This window comes from Ictalurus punctatus, chromosome 17 (genome assembly GCF_001660625.3).
Source record: "Ictalurus punctatus breed USDA103 chromosome 17, Coco_2.0, whole genome shotgun sequence".
In the NCBI taxonomy this organism is placed as follows: Eukaryota; Metazoa; Chordata; class Actinopteri; order Siluriformes; family Ictaluridae; genus Ictalurus; species Ictalurus punctatus.
In genome coordinates, this window is record NC_030432.2 from 13,737,504 (window position 1) to 13,759,644 (window position 22,141).

Here is a 22,141-nt window from a genome sequence, read left to right on the forward strand (position 1 = left end):
TTAGGTCTTTAATGGAGTACAAGCATTTCTTGTTGATTAATACACTTCTGTGGCTATAACTTTTTAATTATCAAATCTTATCCATTGGCTACATACTAGGAGTTGGTTAGCACATTGAAATATCCATCCATCCATCTGGAGCCAATCCCTGGGAGCATCGGGCACAAGGCGGGGTACACCCTGGACAGGGTGCCTGTCCATTGCAGGGCACAATCACATGCACACTCACACACCCATTCATACACTACGGACACTTTAGACACGCCAATCAGCCTACCATGCATGTCTTTGTACTGGGGGAAACCGGAGTACCCGGAGGAAACCCCCACAGCACTGGGAGAACAAACTCCATACACACATGGCCCCGGCGGGAATCAAACCACGGACCCTGGAGGTGTGAGGCGAACATGCTAACCACTAAGCCACCATACGCCCCACATTAAAATATCCCATATATTATTACAACATAATCATATGCTTAATGCTGATTTAGCATTAAGTCACTCTCTTCATGATTGAAATACATTTCAAAGTCCTTATTAGGCCTTTGATAGATTAAAACATTTCTCAACACTTTGAATATTTTAACTGTTGGTTGTACTTGATGGGTTGCATATGATCATATTTAAATCATAGTCTAATCAGAGAAATTCTTCCATAATAGTGGAATGTTTATTTAATCTCCTGTGTCAGTGGTGTTGAACTATGCTTCTATTTTGTCTCTGTACAAGCATTTTGCTGTTCTGATGGTGTTATGAAGGGCATAGCTGGCTTTTTTATACTCCTCTGTATTGCCGGAATTAAAAGCAGAGGTTCACGCATTTAGGGCCATGCAAACGTTGTTGTTAATCCACGGTTTTGGATTTGGGTTGAACAAAATTGTTTTGGTTGACACATCTTCTATGTACTTCTTGATGAAACACATTATGGTATCCAAGTAAACCTCCATGTCACCATCGGAGGCAAACTGAAACATGTCCCAATCTACATGCTCAAAACAGTCCTGTAGCAATAGAATCCAGTTGGTCCAACCAGCATTGGATCTTTCTGGGGTGGGTACTTCCTGTTTCAGCTTCTGCCTGTAAGCAGGCAGAACATTTGCCAAAATGTAGGCGGGGGAGGGATTTATAGGCATCTCGGAAGGGAGAGTAGCAATGGTCCAAAACCTAGTCCCCCCAGCTCCCCACCCCCATATATTGCAAGGTACACAGTTTCCTGCTTGCTTATATTCCCATACAGGTCCTTAATTGCCTAGTCTGTGTCGGCTTTAGGGGGTCTACACAGCTGTAATAATAACCGCTGTGAATTCCCTCTGTAGCCAGTATGGCTGAAACAGAAGTGTGAGGTATTCCAGGTTAGGGGAGCAAAAGGACTTGATACAGTGTATGTTCCTCTGATCATACCACGAGTTGTTGACCATAAAACATACACCCCCTGCTCGGATTTTCCCCAAGAAGTCTTTCGCCCTGTCCGCATGGTGCATGGAGAACCTTGTTGGCTCGATGGCTGAGCATAGTTGGTACATGCATATTTTGTACATGTAACATACTGCATAATTGCACATCCATTTTGAGCACATTGCTTGCTTATTTTGTACTTCCCTATTTGCAAATTCCTGTACATATATTTCTTATTCATTTTTTTAAATTTAGTTTTTTAATGCACAGTCTAAAGAGGAATAGGGCAGGTTTTCATTTCACTGTGAGTTATAAACTATATATAACTGTGTATATGACACGAATGTTTTAATTCTGAATCTTGCCATAGACAATGAGGCTGATGACTTCCAACATGAAAAACGTAAAAAACTGCATACAAAACAAAAACACCTGCCAAACTGGGTAGGAGCTTGCAGCACGGTGGCCACACATGGAGCAATTTTGGAGTCCGTTCAAACCAGGTAGTGCATTTTAGAGCAGGTAGTCCTATTCTTATCATTAACCTTATCATAATGATCTGCTGTGAGCCTGTGTAGTCAGGTTCCGTCTACATTGGCAGTATATATATATATATATATATATATATATATATATATATATATATATATATATATATATATATATATATATATATATATATATATATATATATATATATATGTATAAATATATATATACACAGTCAGATGATGAAAGAACCACTTGAAAGTGTAAGGTGTCTTTTTTGCTGCAGATACAGTATGTATGTATATAGCCATGTTGGTTAGTTATTATTGTTGTTGGGGTTTTCAATCCTCTGGGACTAAAAGGTCAGCTGAGTGTATATATTCAAATGGTCATGTGTAGAGTTTGTTTGGTTGTCAGTGTTCTCCATATAAATGACCAAGCCAAACAAGAAGATTAAGCATCAGAAAACCTGAGGCAGGTACCTACATTTTACCCAACAAATTTGCACGAAATTAGCACTTTAAATTGTTTTAGCCGAAAGTCTCTTAAAGAGTACAAATAAATTGCATTATTAGTTTATACTTGGCAAGGTGAACATGTAGTTATTCAGGTGTTGTCTAGTTATATAGAAACCAAAATAATGACTACATTTTTGTATGAAATTATGTCTGATTTACAGTGCCATGATTGAGGAATTCCAAGGCGTGAACTTCACACACACAACGTTTATTTTTGTTGGCTTCCCAGAGACTTTTGGATACAGACACTTGCTTTTCCTGACATTTGTACTCGCTTACATTTTAGCTCTTCTTGGAAATTCTTTAATACTTTTTGTAATCAAAAACACAACGATACTTCACAGTCCAATGTACATACTTGTGTCTGCCTTAGCAGTGGTTGACATCATTGTACCTACTGCCATTGTCCCAGCAATGCTTCTGAGCTTTCTCTTTGACTTAAATGAAATAACTTTGGTTGGATGTTTAACACAAATGTTTTTCGTTCACTTTTTTTCCTCAGTAGAGTCTACTATTCTTCTAGCAATGGCTTTGGATCGCTCTGTAGCAATCTGTAATCCACTTCGTTACACAGCAATTATGAACTCCTCTATGTTTCTCAAACTGCTGCTTTTTACATTAATCAGGAGTGGAACAATAATGTGCACGTTGGTTGGTTTGGCTGCATCTTTGTCTTTTTGTGGGTCAAATATTATCCATCATTGTTACTGTGACCACATGGCTCTTGTTAGCCTAGCCTGTAGTTCTACTGCAAAAAATGCTGCAGTTGGGGTTGCTGTGATTATCTGTTTTGTTGGAATTGATATATCTGTCATTTTTGTCTCTTATGTGAAAATCTTGTATGTAGTGCTAAGGGCTGCAGCAGGTGAGCAAAGATCAAAAGCAATTCATACTTGTAGTACTCACTTAATTGTCATGATGTGTTTTTATTTCATAGGAAGTGTTACTTTTCTCTCACGAAATCTTCAAATTCCAATTCCAGTTGATATTAATACCTTTCTGGGTGTCACATATATACTGTTTCCTGCATGTATCAATCCAATTATCTATGGTGTCCGAACTAAAGAGATAAGGAACGCACTCTTAAAAATATTCAAAATGCATGTAAATAGAATTTTCACTGTAAAGGTTTCAACTGTCAGGTTCTGATGCTGTTTTAGTAATATCATTAATGTAATATCACTGATGCTGTTTTAGTAATATCATTAATGAACTCAATCAAATGGACACAGTCTGTGTTTTTCCAGCATTAAGTATAATTCAGAATTACTGCATGTATGCCATATTATCTTTCAAAACATTTTTAATACAGTATATTTTTCCTTGATTCACTTTCATGTTTTGTTAGTCTATATATTTGCTAGTAATATACTTCTAATAATGATCATAATAATAAGAAAGATGAAATTTTCAAAATATCTGAAACATGCATATATCCGAGAAGTTTTGGATGTTGCATAAGGGATCTAAAAGATTCTTCCATAGCCATGTTACAATTTGGGTCTGAGTGTGTCAAACAATTAATATTCTACCATTGTAGCAAAGAACACAAAGCACTGCTGATGCACTCTCAGCAAAGCACAAAATTAGTGTTATTGGGCTCAGACTGAGAATTCTAAGAGTACAGATTAAAATTTTTCATTTGATAATGCAAGTATAAACATATGATTCTCACACAATATTCATGAAGAATGTCTAGTCTATGAAGTTTGCTTTGCATTGTATTAAAACCTTTTATAATAAACTAAAAATATTTTATTTAAATATTTTTATTTTACAAATAGAAATGTTTGTCAGCTGTTTCTCTTTTTTACAGCTTAAAATTTGCTATCTGACTATTCAATTTAAGTGATCTTGTCACAAGTCTTACTTGTTTTGAAAGCTTACTTGTTAACATGAAATAAGCAACATTGTCAATTTTGTAAAAGTGGGAAATTCTATTTTCAATTCAATTCTTAGTTTTATGGCAAATGATGGTGATCACCATACGAGGTAGAGCCAAAAATACATTATTATAATCATTTCAAATGCTTACTCTGTGGAGAGCATAATTTACTTGTTATGTGTAACTTGATCAGCAAATAATTTGTAGTTAGTTTAATAAAAATGTGGTAATAGAAAATTATAGTAGAGAAGCTTTAGGAACAGGAAGAGCATTGATACACTCCTATGAACCATGCTTATTTTGCTACAACAGTTTTTTTTCTTTATTTTGGTCCTATTTAATGGACACAGATATGAACCCACTATTATTTGGTGACATTAAAGTATCCACCACTGTTTCCAATCTATCCATTCCAATCAAAAAGATTTGTGTTATTTAAAAAAGCTTCTGTTGATCCCATGTTCCCTTCAATAGCAAATTGTATACATAATATAACATGAAATTGCCTGTCTGTCATACATACCATATTTGTTTACATGAAACTTTGTGGTGTACATATCATCAAATATTAACGATCATGTTGTTCTTGTATTTCTAACATTAGCATTTAGTCATCCAAAAGGCTGCCATTTACACAGTGGAACCAATAAATCAACTGTGCATACACCTGAGACCAAACAAGCACCTAAGGTCTGTAGGGAACACTAATAAGTCAAAATCCAATTAAATAATTCCCTTCATTTAATGGTTTATTAGATTTTTTACTTATATTTTTGGTTTATATCAAATAAAGACTTATTGATCTTTGTGGTATCAGCTGTTTGTGTCTGCTCTAAAAAAATGCACTTCAAATTTAATTTAAATGAACAAATATATGAAAAAGTACAGTATACATTGTCCTAAAGTAACTAAATAAATAAATACCAAAATATTCAAGGCGAAAATACATAATGTCATTACTACATGTAATTACTGCACAGGATTAAGATATGCAGTTATATGTTAACTAAGATTCTAATAGCTTATGTGCAGTACTGAGGCCGGGACTTCTGTTTGTTGCAGCACCACAACACATGGCATTATACTGGGGATCATACTGGTGCAAACATCAAGGACCTCCAGTCCTTCCAGAGCCTTTATTTGTCACATATAGTAAAGTGAAATTGTTCTCTATCCCAGCTTGTTAAAAAGCACAGCAGGGACGTGCAGAAGGGGGGCGGGGTGAGGGAGTGGTCTCTGGGGGCTCTAGCCACTGTCCTTTTTCACAATTATTTAACAGTGCCCCTCTCAACATTAATTAATAAACAATTATATTATGCAAAAAAAAAAATTGAATTAAAATTAACACGAAAGTGTGCACAAAACAGTAGCAGATTTATCACAAGAAAGTCTGAGAATTTTCTTATTTATTTGTCCGACTCGAGTCTGCAGTCAGATAGTCTCGTTGTCATGATGCAGTCGCGATGCGTCTCACTTCTACAGATAGACACCATGCTGAAACCACTAGTTCTTCTGCTAACCTTTTTGTGATATTAGCAGAATTTTATATGCTGCTAATTTGCTGCTCTGACCCCATTTTATAAGTTCGTTACATTTCCAGACATGCAAGTAACCCTGTAAAATATAGATAAACAACATGAATTGAAAAAAGTGAGCTAATATGAGACAAGTAGTTGCAAAAAGGCACCCTATGTTTACAAAGAGTTAGGCTTTCTGCAATACTCTGTGTTACCGGTGTTCTGTTCGGCACCGCCCCCACTGACGTTTTGCGTTTTTATATACATAAAAACCATTTAGTTCAGTTGGAGACGTTCAACAGAAGCTATAAACTAAAAGCGTCTGCTCCAGTCAGCATGAGCTGCAGAGTCACAGCACAGAATAATAATGAACCCACTTTTCAAGATTCCGAATATAGTTCTACTATATACAGTACATATAGTACCTTTCCCCTTTTTAACTAATATGGTCAATTTAGTCCTGTAGCATAAAGTAATATGAAAAAAAGTGATGTAAGATCATTAAAATCTCAATTTATCTTTTTAAAATTAAATTTAGAGGGTTAAATGACAAGCTTTGAGACCAAAATGCCAGTTCAGCAAGCAGTGCTGCAGTTTTATAGAAATAAAAAGAGTGCTGTTGACAAATGTAAATTTAATTGTGAAATGAATAGTTTTACTGGATTTTACAGTAAGTGACATACAGTGGGTGTGTCACTACATTTGTGGATGGTAATACTGTAATTTTTGTTTTTTCATAATGTTTAAATTTTCTTTGAAATATTCTTTGTATTCATCTATCCACAAAAAGTTTCTGTTTTGTTGTAATTATTTCTATAAAGGTAAAAATAAAATGCCATTAGTTTATTTTAGTAGTGTCATTCTCATATTCATTATTGTGGCCATGCACAGTGTGCTTACAATGTCTACCAGGGTGAAAAGAATATATAGCTAAATTAAAGTTAGTAAAATAGTAAAATTAGCGCTTTGATAATGTAGACCTTTTTGACATTTTAACCCCTGAGGAACTCCGCAAGTCCCTGAAGCACAGTGTAGTGGCAGCACTTGGGCTTGAACCCCTGGCCTTCTAACCAGTAAGCCAGAGCCTTAACCATTAAGTCACCACTGGCAACAGATGAAATCTCCTGTTCACTGATTTCTAAAACTCTGCAGCCATTTCTTAAATCATTGCATTCCATATGAATTTTTGCTTTACTTGTGGTGTTTAAAATCTACAGTACACTGTCATGGAAAAAAACACTTGTTTTGCTGCTTCATGTGCTCTCACATTTCCCCATAAACTTGACTTGAATTCCCAATTGGTCTGTGCGTGTATGTGTTGAGCTTCAATTAGAATTTCCTACCTGCTTTGCCATGTATGTGACTGTAAGCTTGTTAATACTGATTTGGAATCTGAGAATAAAATTACATTCCCTGGCAAATCTATAAACGGTAAAGCTAACACTAATGCAATTATTTCTGTAGTGTACAATGAGCGGTGATCTGTCAATGTTTTTGATTCTTTAATTGTAAATTCTGGTAATATTTTAACACTACATACATTGTTTACAAGTGCATTCTTTAATTCTGTTAGGGAAAAGGGTGCATATAAAACATATCTAAATGCATTTTCTTTCCAGCTTTTTAATTATCTTATTTGGAGCTCCTTGACGTTTCTCTTTTGTTAGTTCTTTCCCTCTTTTTTCCATTGTCTGATGTTCTCATTATTGTAGACAAATATTTTAGCTACTAACTTTGCCTTGTTATCTGTAACTGCAATTATTCTTTCATGTATCATGCCCCATACCTCTCCTATAGGAGTTTTTCTTCCTATATTTTTCTTTTTTGCCTTCCTCACAGTTTTATGTACCAAAGCCTGCACACTTGCATTCCATCAATTATTTTTTGGAAATTGTGCATTCTTTGTACTATTCAAAAGGCTATATTTCTCTCTTTCACTGCTAGTTTATATTCTTTTCTGTTCACCAGGGTATTAACTATTTACTTGCTCTATTTTTTGCTCTTATTACCATGTTTGCTATTGCTTCATTTATGTCATCTATCTACTTTTGTATCGATTCTCTCAATTTCCTGTTCACAAATTTGTCGAAATCCTTCCCAGTTGACTTTTTCAAGTATCCATCTTGCTCTCTGTCCTACCTCTATCTATTTGTTAATGCCTACTTAGCAATAGTGTTCACAACTGTACTTTGTTTCCAACTGTCTTCTACAAGGATTGCAATAGTTGACTATACTTAATGCTTTTTTCCCTGCCCATATTTCTACTGTGAAGTATTTTAAATCTCTACCTCTGGCTATCTCTGTAAAAGCAATCCCCTCTTTTATAAATGTAGCACACCCTCATTTTCCCTGTTTCTTGTAATTATTGTGTTATTGAATCATAAAATCAAATTAATGTCTGGTTTCTGCTTTCATCAGCAGAAATGTCTTGTTTCCCCTCAACAAAATACTTGGATTTCTGCCCATTACCTAGTAACTTCTTAATGTCCCACTGAAGTATAACAGATGTTCTCAACCTTTTGTAAATAAAGCCCCCCCATATTGGAGGAGACCAGGTATAATGATTATCTATTCTATATAAAATCTATCTATATATAACCTAATCTATAATCTGTTTTTGATAGATAGATAGATAGATAGATAGATAGATAGATAGACTTTTTTGCTTTTGTGTTTTTGTACTTTAAAAAAAAATACTTTTCATAACTTTTATGATTTTTAAAAATAACTTTTATGACTTTTTTAAAGCTATAACTCACAGGTATGGAACATGAATTATCTTTTTGATTGATAAAGAAAGGGTGATCTTGAAAATGTATCTTGTTTCTGAACACTATAACTACTTTGAACAAGAGAACTAGGCTGCAAAAACGTGAACTATTTTACACGCAAAACATGTTGTATTACATTCGTCTTACATTCTAAAAACCTTCTCATATGAATGATATAAATTGGGACGAAGGGCGCATCTCGTTATCCATGACATTATTAAATCAATCAATGGGACATCTGACCTTGCTTCTTTTTACATTCATGTCTATGTCAGCTGCCAGCTGATGTGCTGCACTGGCTCTCACACACTCACTAACAGAGCAGACGCAGAGAGAGGTGTAAGTGCAGCGGGAACGCAAGACCTTGCGCTTGGAGGACAGTACTGGCGACATTTGGAATGTTGCTAAGGTTTGTCCAAAAAGCTGCTAGATTTTTTTTTCCTGCAAAAAAAAAAGTCACTAAAGGGGTCTGAAAAGTTGCTAAGTTGCCAACATTGGTCTGCACTGACAGCTAGATAAAAGGCAGGCTAAACTGCAAAAAGACAATACAGAAGGAGAGGGAATGTGAGGTTTTTCATTTATGCACATTCTTTTTGAAAAGCAATAAAATACATCGAGTACCTAAATGATGCCCTGTCTGTGCTTTTTTTTCTTGAAAACAATTTGCGGCCCCTTCCGATCTCTCTGTGCTCCCCGTTGAGAACCACTGGGTTAAGTAATTGACTGTGTGCTTTAAAATATATTATGAAGTGCATAAAGACATTTGAAATGTGTTACTAAAGTTTTTTTTCCTGAATTTACAAATTGATGTGTGTAAATAAATAAATAAATAAAATAAATAAATAAACTCGATGTCTGGAGTGAACAATTATCATAATCATGCCAAAACCAATTAAATCACTTGCTAATTAAAAATAATCTGAGTATAATTACTAAATTTACTTCTGCTTCTCTCTCTCTCTCTCTCTCTCTCTCTCTCTCTCTCTCTCTCTATATATATATATATATATATATATATATATATATATATATATATATATATATATACACACACACACACACACACACACACACACACACACACACACACACACACACACACACACACACACACACATCTGCCTTTAACTTTTTAATGGCCATTGATACATGCAGCTAAAAAACCCCACAAAATTTTACTGGAAATATAATTGAGGAACAAATCCTACTGAAAAATCAACAGTATGAATACTTGCAGTTAGATAAATAAAAATAAAGAGAGAAATAATCCTTGAATGTGTGAACACAGCTTATTTATCACTGTTATTTCTGTGTCTGTTCTTCCAAAACCATTTGTCCCTTGTTTTAGTAAATGCTATATGGTGATACACTCTGTATTAATTATAACTCTGTCCTTCTCTTAACTAAAACAATTGTTTCTGTGATAATTCAGAAAATTAACCAATTTGTTCTAAATTTTAGTACAATACAGTATGTGTACATCAAAATCCAAAGTTGCTTATTTACCCAATACAAGCCATTTATCCATCCATCCATCCATCTTCAACCACTTACTCCTTTTCAGGGTCGCGGGGGAACCTGGAGCCTATCCCAGGGAGCATCGGGCACAAGGCGGGGTACACTCTGGACAGGGTGCCAGTCCATCGCAGGGCACACAATCACACACACATTCACACACTACAGACACTTTAGACACGCCAATCAGCCTACCATGCATGTCTTTGGATTGGGGTAGGAAACCGGAGTACCCGGAGGAAACCCTCGCGGCACAGGGAGAACATGCAAACTCCGCACACATGAGGCAAACGTGCTAACCACTAAGCCACCGTGCACCACAAGCCATTTAATTTTTCAATTTATCATAGTAACATCAACTACCTCTAGGTAAGATATAATGGCTAGTTGCACTACAACACCCATAAGCCATTGCACATCACATACTCACTGCACACACCATGTCACATGATCACGAGCACCTGAATCACGTCAGAAGTATTTACTAATTGAGTGAAATAGGCAACTGCTATACTCATTAAGTGAGTGCTGCATGTCTGAATGGCTTTTTGGCGATATTCGGCAGAAGCAGATCGAAATATGATTTAAAAAAATATAGCACTATAGGAAGACAGTATAAAAACACAGTCAGTACTTGGAATACTAAAACCTATTAGCTAAGCTAAGAAATTTTTCATCTAAGACATCTCCACATGCCATAGTAATAACTGGGTAGTGGTGGCTCAATGGTTAAGGCTCTGGATTACTGATCAGAAGGTTGGGGGTTCAAGTCACAGCACTTCCAAGCTGCCATTGTTGTGACCTTGAGCAAGGCTCCTAACCTTGTCTGTTCCAGGGGTGCCATATCATGCATTCTGACCCCAAGTTGGGATATGTAAAAAATTATTTTCCTGTGCTGTAATGTATATTGTATATAAATGTAATGTATATTGTATATATGTAAATGTATATTGACAAATAAAGGTTTGTTTTTCGTCTACATGAAGCTTGTAAAATGGAACATTTTTGTAGAAAAGTATCATTAAAAATGTAAATTAAAAAGAAAAGAATGAGTAGAATTATATACGGTGCTTGAAGGTTTGTGAACCCTTTAGAATTTTCTATATATCTGCTTAAATATAACATAAAGCATCCTCAGACTTTCATACAAGTCCTAAAAGTACAATGCTGGGATTTACATCCTGAATTCTTCTGTTATTGTGTACATCACTTTTGTACATATTTTAGATTTTCAAATGAAATACAATATAAAGCAAAGGCAACCTGAGTAAATACATTACAGTTCCTATTTTTATTTTTTTTATTGAAGCAAAAAAATTATATAAACACCTATCACCCATGTGAAAAACTAATTGCCCCCTTAAACTTAAAATATTTTTACTGCTTAAGTTGTGCCACCTTAAGCAGTAATAACTGCAACTAAATGCTTCTGATAACTGGAGATCAGTCTTTCACAGCACTGCAGTGGAATCTTGGCCCACTAAACTTTGCAGAACTGCTTTAATTCAGCTACACTGGATGGTTTCCGAGCATGAACTGCTCGTTTAAGTGCCTGCTAATTGGTTCAAGTTAGGACTTTGAGTAGGCCACTCCAGAACTTTAATTTAGCTTTTTTTTTAGTCATTCGGAGGTGGACTTACTCCTATACTCATTGTCTTGCTGCATAATCAAGTTGCACTTGAGTTTCAACTTCCAGACTGAAGACTGGACATTCTCCTTTAAGATTTTCTGGTAGATAGTTGAATTCATGTTTCCCTCAATTATTGCAAGTTGCCCAGGTCCTGAAGCAGCAAAGCATCCCCACGCCATCATACTTCCACCACCATGCTTGACCGTAGGTATGATGTTCTTTTTGTGGAATTCTGTATTTGGTTTATACCAGATGTAACAGGACCCCTGTCCTCCAAGAAGTTCCACTTTTGACTCATCAATAGAACATTCTCCAAAAAGGTATGTGGATCATCAAGGTGTGTTTTGGCAGAATTCAGATGAGACTTAATGTTCTCTTGCATTAGCAGTGGTTTTCGTCTTGCCACTTGCCACCAAGGATGCCATTTTTTGCCCAGTGTCGTTCTGATCATCAGTAACCTTTTATTGATGCAGGAGAGGCCTGTAGGTCCTTTGATGTTGTCCTTGGCTCATTTGTGACTTGCTAGATGAGTAGTCGCTGTGCTCTTGGATGAATTTTGGAAGGTTGGCCACTTCTGGGAAGGTTCACTACTGTGCTGAGTTTTCCATTTAAAGATAATAGCTGTCACTGTGGTCCTTTGGTGGCCCAGAGCCTTTGAAATATTTTTGTAACCCTTCCCAGACTGATGTATTTCAATCAACGTCTTCCTCATAATTTCTGGAATTTCTTTCAATTTTGGCATAGTGTGTTATCTTTGTTTAACCTTAGATTAAATTTCTTTAATTTAATATGAGATACACACAAAATCATAAGAAATAAGTATTATATTATGGTTTATTTAATTAATTCAGCTTTATTTATATAGAGCTTTTAACAATGGTCATTGTCACAAAGCAGTTTTACAGAAATCCAGATATAAAATCAAAATTTAATTTTTACATTTATCCCTAATGAGTAAGAAAGAGGTGATGTTGGCATGGAAAAACTCCCTGAGATGATGAGATACCAAATAGTGTGATTATAAATAAATACATTTTCTTCTTAATACTGTAGAGCCCAAAAGTGTTAATTGTGTTAACAGGAACTCAGGGCTAAAGCATCCAAACATCCCAGATTACCAAAACACTCATGGATAGTAAACCCTTCAGATCTGCACCTTTATCAAAGAGAAAATCTTATTAACAAAAGGCTTGACTAAACAAATATGTTTTTAGTCTAGACTTGAACATTGAGACAGTGTCTGAGTACTGAACACTAATTGAAAGTCTGTTCCATAATGGTGGGGCCTTGTAAGAGAAAGTTCTGCTTCTTGCCATAGACTATATTATTCGAGGTACCAGTAGACATTGAGGCAGGACACAGATGCTTTCTCCAGCACAGAGATGATGGTGGTTGTCTTGAACCAGACAAGGATGACTGCTTAACTCAGGGAAGTGTTGAAGCTATCAACAACATTGCAAGCTGATCAGCACATTCCCTGAGCACCCAGCCAGGTATGTTGTCAAGACTTGCAGCTTTCCATGTGTTAAAGTACTTGGATAGTGGGGGTTGGGGGGCCTTCCATGCTGGCATGTTGTTCTGTGCTTCGAACCATGCATAGAAATCGTTCAGTGCATCTGGGAGCAAGGCATCACCATCTCAGACAATATATAGCTTTGTAGTATGTGATTGCTTGAATGCCTTGCCATATAAATCTTGTGTCCTTGGTGTTTATGAAGTGACTGTGGATTCTTTCTGCATAGCTGTGCTTTGCCCCTCTGATAGCCCAGGACAGATTGGCCCTTGCTGCGCAGAGGGCTACCTTGTGGTCAGACCTGAAGACAGTGTCTTGGGTTTTCAGCAGGGAGCTCACTTTGGCAGTCATCTACAGTTTCTGGTTTGCACATGTGGTGATGGCCTTGAAGGAAGTCACATCATCTATGCCCTTGCTGATGTAGCCAGTCACTGATGCTGTGTATTCCTCAAAGTCTGTAGCCTGTATGTAGCAGCCTCCCTGAATATATTCCAGTCTGTGTGCTAAAAACAGTGCTGGAGTGCTGAAATGGCTGCCTCAGACCAGGTTCTTACCTGGTTCTAAGGAAATAGTACTTTGCAACTCATTAAATGCCCAGGGACCATAAAAAGAGAAAACAGTTTTACCAAGATCTCAATGCACTCTTGCAACATTTAAATAAAATCAGGCAGTAGATCTAGTACTATAATTGCTCATATGATAGGATAAAAGGCTGGAGATATATAGGTAATTTGTCTTACAACGTCTTTCATATGAAGAAGACCATCCCAAATATGCATATAAACTACAATGGTGAATACATGAACCTGCATCTGTTACAAAGCATAATGCAACATGACATACAGAATCCAATTTTTTTAAACTAAATATGAAGTTGCATGCATGTAAATCACCACCATAATCTAGAGATTTCTAGAGATTTATTCAACAAAGTGCACATAAAAGTGCCTGAGAGCTATAATTTTATAGAATGCATTTCCTTTAAAAATAAGAAGTGAGGGTGGGCAGGTGTCAAAGGGCTTGACTGACTTTCACAACAGCCAAAATCATTTACTAGATTAGATATTAGAAACTCAACATTAAGAGAGTTTGAATCACCCATTATGACACAAATAACACGCTTTACAACCAATAGGGAGCAGAAAGTTTCTCAGACCACACTTCCCTTCAAACCTTTAGATGGATGGGTGCAACAGCAGAAGATCACATATGGTTCCACTCCTGTCAGCCATAAACATTAATCTGAGGCTACAGTGGGCACAGGCTCACCAAAACTGGACAGTGGAAGATTAGAAAAACTTTGCCTGGCCTAGATTTGTTGCCCTGTGCTGACTGTAAACACAGATTCCTGTTCTTGGCTGATATAATTGGAACCAAATGTGGTCGTCTTTTGTTGGTTCGCAATATGCAATTATTATAAATTTCATGTAGATATACAAAACACAAGCTAAGCCAAAACTACTAATCCAAAATATTACCTAGCCAAGACATAAGCAAAAGGGGTTAGCATTGTCAATGCTTTATGTATATATATATATATATATATATATATATATATATATATATATATATATATATATATATATATATATATATATATAATATAATGCCCCTATATCTTTTACCTTGAGATCATATGTGCAATACATCTTAATTAATGCCAGTGGGGAAAACTGTTGCTTAGTGTTCCATCGAGAAATTTCTGATAGTTAAAGGCAAGCTATATATACTACTTTCTGGTGAGCAGTTCAGAAAACTGTCAAGCCTGTGACAGCAAGGTCTTAACTAAATCAAGGTATGGTCTGTGATATAATGCTCAGTATTTTTAACAGTCTTTTAAAAAAAAATCAATTTATAGAGATATAAGAGTAATACATTTTGTAGAATGTAACTGTCTTGACAATGCTGTTGTGTAATGTATACTCTGTCTTTTTTACAGAATCAATAAATATGCTCAATTTTAACATAACTTTAATTTTTTTGGCTTATGGACCTTCTGGGCCTCTCAATTATGCACTTTTCTTTGTCAGTTTGTTGACTTATCTTGCAACACTTTTTGCAAATTTAGTGCTGATGCTGGTGATCTACCTTGACACAAGTCTTCACAAACCTATGTTTGTATTTCTATTCCATTTGGCATTGAATGGACTTATTGGAAGCTCAGCAGTTCTGCCTAACATCATGTACAACCTTCTTGACAATATGAAATTCATCTCATTTGACAGTTGTCTGTTTCAAGTATTCTGTGTTAATATTTATGCAGCTTGTGCATATTTAATATTAATGGTTATGGCATATGATAGATATGTTGCTATTTGTCAACCACTGCAGTATCACAACATAATGACAGCAATGAAAGTTAGGTTGCTTCTAGGCATAGCCTATATTTTTCCGATTTGCTTTTTAGGTACACAAATACACCTTACTTCACAGATGCCTTTGTGTAGGTACACTATAAATAAGCTGTTTTGTGATAACTTGGCAGTTGTCAACCTCTCCTGTGTTAAGAGTGTATTTGGAGACCTGTATGGCTTGGCATTGGTAGTTCTCTTTGTTGTTTTTCCATTATTATTTGTGGTTGCGTCATATGTAAAAATATTACTTGTTAGTTTGAAATTATCAGCAAGTGCAAAAAAAAAGGCTTTAAAAACCTGTCTCCCACATTTAATCACATTTATTAATTTCTCATCAGCTACTCTTTTCTCTGTAATATATAATCGATTAAATTATTACCTTCCAAAAGAGCTTAATGTTTTCATATCTGTACATTTTATTCTGATCCCACCCCTCTTGCATCCAATTATATATGGAATGAAAACCGAAAAGATTAGTCAAAGTTTCAAAAAACTTCTGCATAAAAGAGTTTTTGCACTTGAATTTAATTTTCAATCAGTAAACACCATTTAAAAGCCTACTTTTTGTATATAAGGTCTAATTTGATATTTAATTTTGTTACAGTGCTGGCCAAGCATAGTTTAATTCTGACTGTGTAGTTTGTATACCTATGGGAAAACAGATTTTACACTGATTTGGTGTATTTGGTTTCAGTTTGGTCAGTATTACTGTGTGTGTGTATGTGTGTGAGAGAGAGAAAGGCGGCGGTGGGGGGGGGGGGGGGGGGGGGAGTGAAGAGTCCTCCATATTTCTCTAACGTAAATGATTTGGAAATTGCCTTAAATTTCATTATGTACCAATAAGTGCAGCTTTCTGCCTTATGCTAGACAGCAGTATACAAGGATGCCTACAAAAATGAAATAAATGATAAGACATGTAAGATGAGTTAATCTTTGGACAACACCAATGAGTACATAAATGCAAATGTCTTTTATTTTGAAGACTGAATCAGTGTAATTACAGTATCTGCTGTAAACACATACTATAAATTGCTTATAACTCTTCAAATATATATGCAAAAAGGACTTGTATGTAAAGAATCCTTGTGTGTATAAACCTTTTAAAAATGCTCTGCTTTACTAAAATAGTCATGTTTGTGTGTGTGTGTTTCCCCCAAAAATTAAATGTGAGTTCATGGATTAATGAAATTCTGAGTTTTGTGAGCTGTGCTTGGTGCATGGCTTACAATATTTATAAACAAAATTAAACAGCTTTCATAGTCTATTTTTTTTTCTAAAAGTATACGTGTGATACAGACTACAATGGGCCATTCACATTTATTTGTGGAATATGTGAAAAGTGGTCCTACCAGCACCTACCTGCTCTCTCTCTCTATCTCTCTCTCTCTCTCTCTCTCTCTCACACACACACACACACACACACACACACACACACAAACTTGTCTTGCCATCTATGTGCTAGAGTCCTGTATTAAAAAATACAATATATGGCTGAATTACCTGAATTACCACCAATTACACCTGACCATCACATACATATGTGGGCCTTCCCCAAACTGTTGTCACAACGTTGGAAGCACACAATTGTTTAGGATACCTTTGTATGCTATAACATTATAATTTCCCTACACCTGGATCAGGCCAAAACCTGTTCCAGCATGACTATGCCCCTCGCCACAAAGCGAAGTCTAGGAAGATATGGTTTGCCAAGGTTGAAGTGGAAGAACTTGAGTGGCCTGCACAGAGCCCTGACCTGAACCCCAATGAACACCTTTGGGATGAATCGGAAGAGTGGTCAGGTGTCCACATAGTTTTGGCCATATAGTGTATAATACTGTGTCCCTTACTGAGTCAATAAGGGATGTGATTTGTCCCATATTCTCGTAAACATTGTTTTATACATACACAGTTGTGAGAATAACGATGATCTATAAAATAAAAGAAATAGAGAAGTTCAAATTAAGTGGCATGGAGATAGAGATTTTTGGACATGCACTATATGATGTCAAAGTCATTGTCCTAGTTACAGAAACAAATGTGTGCAGTTCTTAAAAATGCCTTCCAACCCATGAAACACATGAGGCTGTTGAGGTACAGGTGTGAAAGTGAGACAGGATACATAGTCAGTCCTGTCCCTGACACTGAATACAAAACAAATTGCTCTTTAAGGTGCTCAGGAACTTTTACACCTGCACCATTGAGAGCATACTGATGGGAAACATTACATTCAGGTTTGGGAACAGCACCATGCAAGCCAGACAAGCTCTTCAGAGGGTGATGCGAACAGCTGAGAGTATCATCCGCCCTAAGCTCCCTGACCTGCAGACCATCTACAACAAGCGGTGCTAGACCAAGACCAAAATGTTAGTGAGGCAGATCCTGGGGCTGTCTGGCTATTACCTGAGGGTTGTGACTAATTTTTCGGACATCACTGGCCCACTGAATGACCTCACTAAAAAGGAGCGCCAGATCCAGTCCAATGGATGAAACCATGCGAGTGGGCTTTCTGCCAGGTAAAAGCAGTTTTGTGTGGAGGCCTGCTGTTGAATTCTCCTGACTTTTCTCTCCCTTTTGTTCTGCAGACTGACTCGTCAGACAGAGGGCTGGGGGCCGTTTTTGTCCCGGGTGGTGAAGGGACAGGAACATCCTGTGCTGTACATCTGCCACAAGTTTTCGGTAAGGGAGACCAAGTGCATGATGATATAGGTGTATCTTGCCATTAATTGGGCAGTCCTTACCCTCCATTACTACCTACTGGGTGACCCCTTTACCCTCTGTTCTGATCACGCTCCACTCCAATGGCTCCACTGCATGAAGGATGCCACAAGGATGAAGGCTTCCTCCACAGTCTCACACAACAGTTTCTTCACACTGAAACAGGCTGAAAGATTAGACATTAAAGATTAGCCCATATGTAGAACTAGGGGGTATGTCATTTATAACCACTGGTGGTGCTGTTGCACTTGGTTTCACAAAAAAAGCATAATTTTAAAAAACATTTGTTAACCACAAATAAGATAATGGGGATATCAAAAATGAAAACTTATATTGATTTTTTTTTTTTTTTTTTTTAATATTTTTGACAGATGGGGCTAGACCTGCAAGCGTATTATGAGCCCTGCAGAATACACATATCAAAAATATACAGATTTATGCATATCTATTATGCACATGTGGAGAAGCATGTACAGAGCAATCACAAATGTAAATGTATTGCATGTATTTTTTATTATATCATGGCAACCATGATTACTATGGTTACTCAAATAGTTAGCGCAAATAGTTATCTAATTTCCTATACTGATGTTAAACACTCGCTTCTTAATATATGCCCAGTGTAACTATGTAGGTAACATACTAGCTAGTTAGGCTAAGCTAACCTTAGCTTGCTGACAATTGTTAAAGGCTAACAGCCTAAACTCCAGTCATGGAAGGCCTCAGTACTGCATAGATCAACTTTCAACCTCATTTAACACACCTAATTGCACTCATCAGCTAATTCTCAAGACCTTTGTGGGCTGAATTTGGTGTATCTGGGCATACATAAATTTTCAAATGGACTAGGAGAAATGAAGTATATGCATGTAATGAAGTCTCAGTTGCATGTGTGCAGTTAGAGAAAACAGGCATGTAAAATGTGCCAGTACTCCCCTAACTAGAGTAAAGGTATGTAGTTATGAGAGTGAAGAGTCTTCACTGCTAACAAGTCCTACAAAGGGGTCCCCTATAATTGTTATGGTTATAATGGTTATTGTTCTTGTTAAAATAATGAAACATTGAATAGGCATGGAACAACAAAACAGTATTTTATTAGTATGTTTCATTAGTAGTACTTTTCATATACAGTAGTAGTACATATTAAAATTTGCAGCTTTAGAACTGGGCACCCCTGCTGTCTAGGGACAAATATAGAACATAACACATGAACATTCTAATAACATTTAAACAGTATGTAGTACACCACCACCACCACCTTTCTATCTGAATATCCTTTATTCATCTAAGAATGCAGATGGCTAAAAAATTATTCTTATATGGAATATTAGGAATACACTGTGTATTCAGGTGCCATTTTATATGTATACAAATGTCAACATTCACACTTGGCTTATCATCTGATATTCCTTTTCACAGTTTGAGACCTTTTAAAAACACTTACATTAATGCTCCCAAAAATGATTAACCTATACATATTGCAACCTATATCTACACACTTGTCAGAACCTGTCTTTTACACTTTTCCATCTCTTTGTTTTCTCAGGATTTCTAGGCATTCAAATCTGCAGGTCTTATGAGATCCCTTCATGACAAACAAGTTGAGTACTGCCTGCCATTTCCGATAACTCGTTTTATTTTGATAATCCACATCAAATGTTTAATTGTAAACATAAATATATTAATAATATATACTGTGTGATATTTAGTTTGTAAAGAAACCATTGTGCTACAGCAATTTTGACTAATGTAATTCTGCATCAATGATTTCAGGGGCCATTGAATGTATTTGGAATGTTTTACAACTGGGGAAATTTAAATGTACTTTGAACTTTGTAGGATATAAATATATTTTGTTATTTTTCTGCTCATCTAAGTAAGATCAATTACATTGTCTGCATTTGTCTTAAGTGTGGTAAAGCAAACATTTATCTTACAAAATGGCACAGGTTATTTTATGTTGCTTATACAGATCTGATATTCAGTCTTTAATATTCAGGAAGCAATCCAAACATCACCAACTCGAAAACATAGAGAAGAGAAGCAAATATTTCTACTTTAAATAAAAATGTTTTTTAAAAGCTGTCTTTACCTTTGACAACCTTATACCATACATAATAGGATTAACAATTGGTGGACAAATCACAAAATATACTGAAATTATCACACGCAACACAGGATGCATGTGTATCTTATCAAATCTACTTGAGAAAATCTCAAATGAACAGCCAAGAGAGAAATTTAAGAGCGAAACAAGGTGTGGTGCACAGGTGCTCATGGCCTTATGAGTAGTCTCTACAGAGGATTTCAAGCAAACTCTCAAAATCTTCATGTATGAATATAAAATAAGCATTAACGGAAGAACTATAGTGACTATGGCACCAATTATACCATAAATGTTATTCACAAGGGTGTCAGAGCAAGCAAGTTTCACAAGAAGATAGTTGTCACACAACACTTTCTCTATAACATTTGCACATAACTCTAAACGTAAACTTAAAAAAATGTTTATGATGAATTTTAAAAAAGATACAACCCAAACCATTACAATCAACATGCACACCCTATTACAAGTTATTATATTGTTATATAATAAAGGATAACAGATAGCCATATATCTGTCATAAGACATAATTGCTAAAGTTCCAAATTCCACAGATGCATATGTGTACAGACAAAATATCTGTACATAACAAGAAGCAATTGTAACTTCATGGGATGCAGTTAATATATTGGTTAAAATAAAGGGGAAAAATGCAGCACTGCCATATAATTCATTAAGAGACAAACAACAAAGCAAAATATACATGGGTTCATGTAGAGATCTCTCTACACAAATTACACAACTAAGTAGTGAATTTGCTAATATGATTGTTATGTACAATATTATTGAAAGAGCAAAGTAAATGTATTTAGTATGTCCTACCTCAAAGTAGCCAGTCAGTATAATAGTAGTGAAATATGTTGAGTTTACCATGATCCTTTTTGAAGATTAAATTATACAGATAAGTATAGTAGACTAAATTTAATTGTAAAATGAGACTGTAAAAATTTCCAGTGATCTGACAATTGAAAATATAGATATTTACATATATATGCATTATACATAGTATTGAGTATGCATATCTACTTATCTTACAAATGTGTTTCTTTTAGACTGATGAACGCTGTAGTTAACTGTAGGCATCAGTAGCAAGCTTGAATTTTTCCTTAGGTATTCATGTCACCAGTGTCAGTGGTGTCAGAGTTCTTTAAAGTTGCAAATAGAAAGGCAGTTATTTATAAACAACAAGACAGTGATTTGGGCATGTTTAAGCATTTGCTAAAGGCTGTTTATATTTTGCACATAAGCTTGATGTCTATCACACAGAGACAAATAGGTTATCAGGGATCATTACAGTTATGCATAATTAATCAAAATTAATCAAAACAGACAAACTTAGGAACACAGAATGTGTGTATGTGAATTACCAGAAAGTATTATAATCACTTACTTTAAAACTTAGGCCTAAATGGATCACTGTGTACAAACATTCCTTTGAACTAAACAAATAAAAGCTGGTAAGAAGCACATATTAATGGCTGAGTTTGATGTGTTGCTACAGTATGAAAACACCTATATTTATGGTATGGGAAAGAGTGATGGGTGTTATTTGCCACAGAGTCTAGGGATTTCTTCATTGCCTGCTTTTCAGTTACTGGACTACATCCCCTGTAAATTCATGGTTCAAATCTTAACCTACAGGAACCTGTTTGCTTCTCTGTTCTGATGTTAGATATGAGCAATTTCCAGTGTTATGGATGTAACACTTGCATTCAAAACTTGAAGTATAAATT

General features: G+C 35.8%; 3 protein-coding genes across 3 annotated transcripts; 2 read left to right on the forward strand and 1 right to left on the reverse strand.

Annotated features, from left to right (window-relative positions):
• The first annotated feature begins 2,569 nt into the window (after nucleotides 1-2,569).
• or55e1 (odorant receptor, family 55, subfamily E, member 1) lies at nucleotides 2,570-3,553 on the forward strand. The gene has a single exon (XM_017490436.3). It carries the CDS (start codon nucleotides 2,570-2,572, stop codon nucleotides 3,551-3,553), a length of 984 nt encoding a protein of 327 aa, XP_017345925.3.
• Nucleotides 3,554-14,338: 10,785 nt separating this feature from the next.
• On the forward strand, nucleotides 14,339-16,142 carry LOC128635313 (olfactory receptor 6Y1). The gene is made up of 2 exons (XM_053687523.1): nucleotides 14,339-14,447; nucleotides 15,175-16,142. The coding sequence occupies exons 1-2, from the start codon at nucleotides 14,339-14,341 to the stop codon at nucleotides 16,140-16,142; spliced, it is 1,077 nt and encodes a 358-aa protein (XP_053543498.1).
• Nucleotides 16,143-20,357: 4,215 nt separating this feature from the next.
• Nucleotides 20,358-21,281, reverse strand: LOC108277640 (olfactory receptor 142-like). Its single transcript, XM_017490443.2, has one exon. The coding sequence runs from the start codon at nucleotides 21,279-21,281 to the stop codon at nucleotides 20,358-20,360; it is 924 nt and encodes a 307-aa protein (XP_017345932.1).
• Between the last annotated feature and the right edge of the window lie 860 nt (nucleotides 21,282-22,141).